The 10,722-nt window shown below is 33.5% G+C and overlaps 1 protein-coding gene across 1 annotated transcript; it reads left to right on the top strand.

Moving 5' to 3' along the window:
• The first annotated feature begins 7,645 nt into the window (after positions 1-7,645).
• LOC105627594 (tetra-peptide repeat homeobox protein 1-like) lies at positions 7,646-9,043 on the top strand. Its single transcript, XM_012208874.1, has 2 exons — positions 7,646-7,660; positions 8,150-9,043. The coding sequence occupies exons 1-2, from the start codon at positions 7,646-7,648 to the stop codon at positions 9,041-9,043; spliced, it is 909 nt and encodes a 302-aa protein (XP_012064264.1).
• The last annotated feature ends 1,679 nt before the right edge of the window (positions 9,044-10,722 follow it).

Raw genomic sequence — 10,722 nt, forward strand, 5'->3', positions numbered from 1 at the left:
CAAAGATGGCATTAATTCATCGTTTGTGTGGCTATTATAAACCTTTAATTAATTATTTAATAATAAGTATTCGTATTCATAATAACTACAATAACAATTGTATTAAAATAAGCGCGGAATATGCAACAAACTGTATTGCGCGCAACATGTAAATTAAAAAGTAAACAATTATTTATACATCTTATAATCGCATTCAATAATCAAGCAAAATTATTTATATATTACTGACATCAATCTTTTAGTATTAGAAATATCAAAGCAATATTTGCTAGATATAATGCATTGCAAATATTACTTTGCTGTGTTTTAAGTTCGCGACAACTCTTGGTATGTTCTAGATAATGAGACGATCGTCGCAAGATAGAAGTTAAACGTTTATACAATTAATTCTATCTCTGCAAAATTTTGTAGATAGCAACAACTCGTCGAATTTGTGACAAGTTCGGAGACGGGCGCTCGTACTTGCAACAACGAGAGAGAGAGAAGCGAGGAACGACTAAGGGAAAACGGAGTATGTAACACTCCAATTAAGCTGAGGCATCAGTCCACGATGTCTAGGGTACAGAACTTGACAATGAAGCTCTCATGATGCTGGATACCATAACGAGTTGTAACGGTATAACGTCGGAGAGAGCGAATGCGGGCTCGCCAAAAGTTTCACGAATTTTCCCACGAGCTTCTCCTTGTTCGTCGCAACGAGGAAGAAGTTAATATATATTAATGCGGAATGTACACATAACCAATTATGTAGTACCAACAATGTCGTAAAGATTTTGTAACGTATAATTTATGAGCGTAATTTGCCTCTTTCTCTTTTCAAAAGAGTTTTATATGACAAATATAAAATGATATTTGCTCTAAATAGTCTCAAGTTTTTCCTTTTAGAATAAAATAAATAATATTTTTGATCACATTATTTTAATTAATAAATAAAATAATTATGTAGTATAATGTAAACGAAAATTGAAAATAATACAAAAATAAAAAAAATACTGTAGAATATATTTAAAAAATTTGAAAGTTTGTATTAAAGCATCAAAGTTTTTATCATTAATTGATTACGGATTAACAGATAAAAAAAATAATAGCTCATCTCTATTAATAAATTTTCCAGAAACTTGTTATATTTAATTAATAAATGCTAAAATTTTTTCGTTTTATCTTTTGTATGAATATTTTCAAATACCCACAAAATGTTGATATTCAAAATAATTGAAAGTGATATTCGATTCCTTTTATACACGTGGTTGTTTTGTTAGATAAAATTATACAAAATTTTATGTTTCTTAAAATTATTAAAATTATTTATTTAAATATGCTCTTTTACGATGTCTAAATTTAATCCAGCAACTCGAATGTATATCGGAGATCGTTTTATCTTATTAAACGTATATATTGCTAAGAAAGATATTACAGAAATATTATTTCAGTAATGCTTCCCTTCAGTCCCGCTTTAGACGATTAAGGAATCAATATCCGTTTTTATATTCTTCTTTTTATCAAGTATTGGCGAGTTTCGCTTGTAAAAGAATATTGAGGGCTCTGTGCTACGTAAAATAAACTGTTTTTTAGCGATTCATTTCGAGGATTAACGCTCCGTTAGTCACGACGGATAAAACGATGGGCGACTCGCCACGACAAAATTTCTGAAAGAAGTTCTCAGGGCGAACTCAAAGCGAGCGACTCTGTCACTTCTCGTCGGGCTCTCTCCTCCATTATTTTCTCCCCTCTGTCTTTCCCATCAACCCTCTTTTACTGTGCTTCTCTCATCCCCGATCTCTTTACGCGTTATCTCGCTCGCGAAAGTTTCGATCTTGGGTGCTTCACTCCTTTTAATACGATTACCAGCCGATACGAATTCGCGTCGCGCTCTACATCATTTACATCGTTGTTGCAAAGCCTGCAGCATCCACTCTCCCCCCTCCCCTCCCCCCCCCCAATAGCAACGGCGTCCTAGAATTCATTTTGATTATGGGGCAATTCCACAAGTCGTTGATAATTTACGAAAACTTCCCACGACGAAGTCAACTGATCTGCGATGTAGACCTGATAAAAAGTGGAATGAAAGCATTTGCGAGCACTCCCTTCAAATTGCTCGCCCTGCGATGAATGTACTAAAATACACACACATGTATCCCATACAGAATAATTTTTAGATTTTAAATTGCCTTGAGATAATTGTACAATCGATCGACATTCTCTCAAATCAATTCATGGAGAAAAAGCACAGCTAAAAATTTCATTGATTCTATCACTGCAAATCTAATACAGTTGTAATATACGGACAGTTAGTTTTCTATGTTAAAGTAGCAAAGCTGACAGCTGAATAATATTAACAATTTATCAAATCTTTTTATGTTAGTGCAGTTATTAAAAACAGCTATAATAGTTTTGCTGTATCACCCAATCTATTTTTTTTCCGTAAATCTATACTGTATACTAAAAAAATTCGTCATTCTACTTTTCTGAGCACACTTTTGGTGTTACTAAATATTTACAAAGTATTACTTTCAAATCATATTGCTTTCAAATAAATTTATGATATTTAAAAAAAAATAGGATATAATAAGCAGATATGGTATAATAAAATCAAATTTAAAGAAGATATAGACATAATAATAAATCATCTCGTATTCCAGACACCAATAACTTTTATTTACACTTCTGTGAAATCATTTTATTATACTTCAATGATCCGATTTTACTATTGCCCGCTATTTTTATAAGCGTCACAAAGTCCGTATTCGATTCGAGATTCAAATTTATATTTTTAGGAACAAGTAATCGCCGTACAAACCATTTTCGGATTTCGTCGAGCGCGAATTTTCTCACCATCATTTTTAGAAATGCGTCACAAAAATCGTTTCGCCGAGATCAGAGTCCCTCCATCGTGAAAACAGGGACGTCGAAAGAGCATAAGATTACGGATCCTTTGTCGTTTACGATGTCTCGCGCGATGGTAAGTTTGATTGTCGGTGGTTGCAATTTGCGCAGAACATCAAGATCGCAAGGACTGCTGTGAGAAAATACGCTTGAGATTTGCGCGCAGTGCGAAAAGCTAAGCGAGAGAAAAGTTTTTATTTCGGCGTTTACGAAATCGAGTTCTTCCCGACGACTTTCTCTCCTCCTGCTCTCGCACCATCAGCTCGAAGACGCAATGTCATTCTACATCTCGTCGTCTTTGCCATTTTGAGTGCCGTAAAACAATATCGACGTACAAAAGAGGTTTACGAACTTCTGAGCGTCCATGAAAATGCGTTGTTTATGACAAATGGAACCGTCTCAAGGCATACCTAAATGTATTATGTAATATTTTATCACGTGTGCGTATGTGTGCGTGCGCGTGCGTGCGTGTGTGTGTGCGTGTGTGCGTGTGCGTGTGTGTGCGTGCGTGCGTGTGTGCGTGTGCGTATGTGTGCGTATGTGTGCGTGCGTGTGTGTGTGTGCGTATGTGTGCGTATGTGTGCGTGCGTGTGTGTGTGTGCGTATGTGTGCGTGCGTGTGTGTGTGTGTGCGCGTGCGCGTGTGCGTGTGTGCGTGTGCGTGCGTGCGTGTGTCGTATGTGTGTGTGCGTGCGTGCGTGTGTGTGTGTGTGTGTGTGTGTGTGTGTGTGTGTGGTGTGTAATCGTCTTACTGATTTATAAGATACATTGAGAATTTACAAGCATATTAATTATTGAATTGATTTATTTACACATTGTAGGTGTTGCAATTAAAAGTTAAATTTTTTACAAATCATGGTTCGTTATATTATTTTTGCCTATCTTGATATCTAATATTCATTATTTACATTTTTGACATTGTATAATAAATAAAAATAGGCAGTATTTTTCACATTATTTATTACTTTATTTATTATCTTTAGTATTTTTAGTATTTTTAGTATTTTTTAGTATTTTTAGTATTTTAGTACTTTTAGTATTTTTCACATTATTTATTACTTTATTTATTATCTTTTAAAAAATAAAATATTGTTTCCAAATTCAATTTACTTTCTGAAGATCATTAAATTTTATGTAAAATTTTATATAATTCTCTCTAATTTTACATATACATATGTATGTATATTTTATAACTTATACGTGTATTTAAAATATAAAGATAACGATTTTACAAGCGAAATCGCGTTTAAATTACTACTGCAAATTTCGTGTATGACACTTTTACACAGTTTATTCGCTATTTTAATTAGGAAGCTCTATTAATTATTCATATATTGCAGCAAAGTCAACCTTGTAATTGGGAGAAACGAAATGTTCGCAGGTACATATTTTCCTCTAAGACTGGTTTAGAGAAAGTAGAGAAACTCGAAAGTTTACAAAGTGTCTGCTGAATTTTAATTTAAATAGGAAATACTCAATCTAACGTTCAATGATCAGACTTTCTGTTTGTTTTAATTTGAAATAATAAATTTATAGACGTTTATCACAACAAACGATAATATTCTGTATTATATTTGAAAACAGTTAGAAATAAATTTAATTAATTATATTTTTCTAAATATTTAATAATAAGTATATTAATAATAAATAGATCATACATAATTATATAAATTATTTTATATAAATTTATTTTCGATTTATAGTAAATTGCAAATGAAATAAATACAACTTTATTATGTGTTTATATCTCTAATTTGTATAAGAGAATCTTTTAATTTTAAATGTTTAATAACTACATAATTATGCTTTGGACAATCTTAGCAGAGGAAGAATTGTCTAAATACTCTATAAAAATAAATCAGAAATGCGCAGAAAAGAGGACAAGATTTTTTCCACATTATACCATCGCCAGTGCATATATTAACTTCCAGATAATAATAGCAAATGCAAAAGGGAACTTGTTTATGAAAGAAACAAAGACCGCACAACCGCAAAATTTTCCATAAAACTGTCGACACGCATTCCTTTCGCGGTCATTTCCGAAGCTCGCACTCGTGAGAGCGGTCGTGAGAAAAAGAGAAGGCAACAAAGACGCAGTATTTATAAAGAATCCTAACGACTCCGTAATTAGTGTAATTACGGAGCCGTGTCTTGCGCGGTCTTAATGCTCACGTCACTCGGAACGCGTTCTCCCCGTAATTCCTTCTAATGTATCTGCCGGTGAAAAAGGGCGGCCAGGATCCGAACCTGGATCCGAGGAGGAAGGAGAACCTCCGACGCTGCGACAGTACGACTGCAGTATCTAGATCGAAGCTGCACTCCGGTTGCGAACGAGGAGGATCCTCCTCGACGATTGCCAGCCGAGAACGGATTACCTCTAATCTCTGACATTAGCTCCCGCTCTGCATCGACCGTGCTTCGCGCGCTCCTACAGGAATATGTCTCCATTTACTATCTGTTCTTTTTTTCGGCACCTCGTTCGTGAATGCCCGAATAAAAAGGATGACGCGGATAAATCTTGGCGGCGCCTGCTAGCGGACTCTCAGTGGAAATCCTTTGGAAACTGCTAATTATGAGAGGGTGCCTGGCCAGCAGCTAAATACGCGCTTTATTCATTCCAACGTGATACCCCGTTTGAATTGCGTAGCTTTAAGGGAAAACTCTCTGACTATGTCTATGCTGTTTCTCCAAGTATAATTAACACTTGTAGTAACGATATCACTATTGATATTTCTTGAAATATGTAATCAATGCAATATTTGGCAAAATTCTGTTTTTAGAAATGCAGTTCAATTTTCTTATTTATTTACGTCAAATCATACAAAGCAATTTTTGTTACTGATATTTAAAATATGTACTTATTTTCTGTCATGTATAATTAATTTTATTTGAAACTATTAATATAATTAACATTAAAATAGCATTATCTATTTGAAATTATAAGCTTATAATCATTAAGATTTTTCTTTAATATGTTTTTAGAATCAAATATTTAAATAGACGTTTTAGTGAACTTATTTGCTATTAAATTTATTTTCACTATTTGTATTACAAAAATAGATTACGTGAGGAACATTGTCCCTCAATATTACAGTTATATCTATTTAAGCTCGAATGATGCATCCTTCGCAAGAATATTGAATCGTCGTGTCTGAGTCCAATTAATTCTCAAGTAAGAGGAAATTAGGATTACGACTGTGAAATGGCACGCAGTCCTCGCAACGCACTCAACGAGACGTTGCTAATTGTCGCCGTATGGTTACCAATTTATTGCCCCACTAGCGCTCTACTTCAACAATCTGAACTGTAACTAAAAGGACAATTAACGGTTGACCGCGACAAATAAAACAAGTAGAAAGATATTAACGCAGGTGTCTGTAGTGTTAGGTAACACGACTGCTGTATCTGTCATCGATAAGTTCATATATGTATTGTCGCTAAGAACTTTGAGCCTTCTTTATTATTTATTTTTATAAAATAATAAGCGATTAAAAACGTTACTTTATGATATTTTATAGATGTATAAAAAATTTTACATTTTAAATAACAATTTTTTAATGATATCGTATTGTGCGTTTAACCAATTAAAATTAATATGTAGTTTAAATATAAAAATCTGTCTATTAATATTCTAACATTTATCTGAAGACATGTGTATATTTTATTAATTATTCGAAACAATTCTAAAATTTCTAACAATTTACATTTATTTTTCTTCTCTACTGGAAGCGTAGTAATCGATAAGATTGTATAATCTGGGGCATGGTCGTGAAGTACATTTGTGTTCTACAGATATATGCATGGGCATAGACTGTTATACATATGTTGGACATTGAAAACAATCGTGTAACATGGAAATGACATTTCCAGATACCAGAAAAAAATATCGTTGGTAATAATAACGACTTTACAAGTGCGGTTCAATTTAAAAAAAACTTTATATAACAATCTGCAATGAAAACAATGAATCTTTTCACCTGCATCATGTTAACGTACAGACAAGAGAATTATTTTAATTTTAGCGTATTTACAAAAATTTAATTTAATTTTTATTTTTAATTTATTTTTATTTTAAACTTATATAATAGAAGCGTTTCTGTTATATTAATATTTCTTTTTTTCAATAAAATATATGTTCACTAACATTATTTCAGATTGCAGCTATACTTATTTTTTAATTCCTCTAACAAGGCTTCTTCATCTCGGGGTTTGACATTGACAGGATATTAGGTCTTAAATTGAACCAATTGTAAGCTGAAGATGAACATATTGTATTAGAATCCCAAGAAGAATATATTGTATTAAATGATTTTTTTCAATTAACTAATTGTGTAGAATTTATTCGTGTATTATTATTGTACTTATATTTGCTGTTTTTAATGTAATTTTAAGGATTGTGTGTTCTTGATTTCTATAATATTATAGAAATATAAATCACATTTTATATAAAAGTTTCAGAAATATATTGAAAACCCCAAAGAAATCTGTCAATTAAATAAATCTTATAAATACAATACTAGAATAATTTATGTTAACAAGATAATTCATGAATATTCTTTTCGCCAATTTACTTAGTGAATCTCGTAAACAGTTTTCTTACATGATCAATTGAGGAAGTTTTGGAAGATTTTAAGAATGTGATGGGTTCAGATCAGAAGGCGTGTTGCGGTGGACATTTAGTGAAAGTAGTTACATCGTCGTATAAAAAGCGAGGAATCGATGATATAAAGCACACTCAAACTCATCTTCTCATAGCATTCACCATGAAGATATTCCTAGTGAGTAGTAAAATTATTCGGCAAATTTCTTTTCTACTAATATCTCAATAGCGCGAATGTATCGTAAGAAAATAAAGTTTTATCATAAATACTCTAAAAAGGTGTAGTTCTTCAATTTTCTATCATTAGCAGATGTAAATGTTTTTTCTTGTTTTATAACATAATTGTTAAACTATTTTTAAAATATTAAAAACAAAGTATAATTTTTCTGTGCTATTATATATAATATCTTATATATTATTATAAGTATTATATATTATATCTTATTTATATATTACATTTTTTATTAATCATTTGTCGTTTGCAAATCTATTTTATTTATGTAATTATATAACTGAATAATCTTTACTTTTTACAGATTACAATATACACCATTTATGTTAAGAAAATTGAAATAATTAACTTATAGATATCCATAATAACATAAAAATTTCGTGTTAAAAAATATAATTTTTCTCTTGATAATAGATGTCAAATTATTGCTTACAGATTTCATTGTTGTTTGTCTCGGCTTTCGCCGTTGATGTGTCGGAGAAAAAATATGACAAACGTGCTTCTGTACACGGAGGATCATCGATATATAGTCATGGCAACTACAACCCTTACAATGACGTTGGATTCCATGGATCGGCATATGGGCATGGACAAGGATATGGGCATGGACATGGATATGGATACGGATACGGAGGGATTGGATCTGAAATCGATTTTATAGGAGGACCGCATGGTCACAAACCAAGTTTCGGCATCGGTGTGGAACACGGATTCTTACACCATGTACCCAGAACCGTCATAAATCGCGTAGTTCCAATTGCAGTTATCGTACCTCAACTAGTTCCCATAACACGCTCAGTTCCCGTATCAGTGCCGCATCCTGTACCCCTCGAAGTGAAGCGTCCTGTCCCCGTCCCGATACCTCAACCGGTTCCATTCGTTGTCACTAAAACTTATCCCATTAATGTACCCCGTCCGGTTCCAGTACCAGTATCTCATGCCGTACCTGTAGCACACCCGGTGCCACATCCGATTCCAGTTCCGCACCCGGTTCCGGCAATTCACACACCAGCCTCAATTTCACAATCCATACCGATTAACTCTAATCCATATCCGCTGCCCGCTAGACCAATCTCTGTTACTCAACCTATCGCATCAACCGGTCTTCAATCTGGATCCTCAATACGACCAATCGCTCCCATTGGGGTTGGATCTGTCGATGCGGCAGGAATCGGCACAATATTGCAAAATGGAGATAATTCTGGATTTGCCATTTCTGGCGTCGTACACGGTGGTAATAACTTCGGCTCTCCCATAAGTTCGGGATTTCATGTGGATTCCGGCAGCGAGGGATATTCTTATCCGGTACCAGCGAAGAAATTCTTTTAAGCAAAGCACTCGAAAGAATCTTTTACAGGCGACATGTCTGATTTGCACTCCGATGCGATACATCTGCCGTTTTCGAGATCTCGGATATACGGCACGTGGCTAACTCAAGTCACGCCATACCCATTTATCCCGCGTTTCACTTGATATTTATGGATTCGCATACTGCGGAAGGTCCGTGTGAATCGTGCCTTCGATTAAAATTCCTCCTAAAACCGCAAAACGAAAGAGATCGAAGTACATAAATATATTGGCATTTACTTTCACGTTTTCGACAGTGACAAGGGAAAGAGAAAGTGTTACATTTTGAGAACGTGAAAGTAATATTATGCAGAATCCAAGGAGATGAATAATCATGCGAGCGCGCGATAGAAGTAAGAAATATGACCTATTCGATATTTTCTGTTACCGAAATCTCACATAGGCAGAAGAAAATTGCTAATAATTCTTTCAAGATGTATCGTTTGCACGTTTACAATTGGATCATAGATTCTAAGCATTATATACAATCAATCATTTATAACTATTTATTTATCTCTCTTATATCTATGAAGATATAAAAAATATCTCCGTGTGTCTTAGACATTTAGATAATTATGAATAAATTCAAGTAATTAAGTACAACTGTAAATTGTTTTATATATATAAGAAAGAATATATCTTGATTTGTTAATTTAACCAGCTTTGATTGTTTCCTCTATGCAGCCTTGATACCCTTATATTGGAATCCTCTCGTAAAGCAGTTACTACACACGATATGATCCTGCGGGTCCGTCGAAATACGCGAGTAGATTTACCCCGATTCGAAAGTGATTAAAGTTGCTACTTCCTTACCCGCATCGCATCCTAAATTGCTGAAACTTTGACCTTGTGCTTTAGCGTACTCGACAACCACATAACCATTTCATACAGCCTCCGGCTGTTATGCCCGCTCTGCAGATTCAAGTGCCTGAGTCGCCATTTCCAACTTACTTTACACGTATTTATATAAGAAAGAAATGTTCATAATTACAAAAAGAATACACAACAGTATTAGTGATAATTGAGATGTTATATATTAGGTGTGGGGAAAAAGTTCGTGGCATTTTTCCCGTTACATCTAACGGGAAAAACGCCCCGAACTTTTTCCCATACCTAATAATAAGCAATGCAAAATTCGTCCGTTGCTGTTATCTTATTTTTTTTATCAATATCCAGCATTATATAATTTAAAATTTTTTATTTGGATTCCCATAAATTCGCTTATATACACTCAAAAAGTATATTAACATCCTATCGGTAAGCTTTTCGTATTTGGTAAACCTCTCCTTCATTTCGCATTGAAAAACTAGAATGTTTTGTACGCTTTTTCAGTTACCTTTCGTCATTTTCATAATGATATCTGTGATGATGTGTGTAGAAGATGTACGTGCCTCGTTACATACAGCAAAATCCTACTCTCCGAATTCAAGATAAGCTACTAGTTTTTATGTATATATAGCATCTCAAAATCCCTTTAAGGCATATCATTTAGGACTTAACAATATGGCGATAATTTTAATATAGGAACATAAATAATTTTTAAGTTTGATCGAGATTAAAAGATATTTTGTTAAATTAAAATTATAAATTACAGATGATAACAAAATCTTGCTCTTTTGATAAAAATGTTTCAATTTTGATATGTTTCAAATATGAATTCA

This window comes from Atta cephalotes (genome assembly GCF_000143395.1).
Source record: "Atta cephalotes unplaced genomic scaffold scaffold00009, whole genome shotgun sequence".
In the NCBI taxonomy this organism is placed as follows: Eukaryota; Metazoa; Arthropoda; class Insecta; order Hymenoptera; family Formicidae; genus Atta; species Atta cephalotes.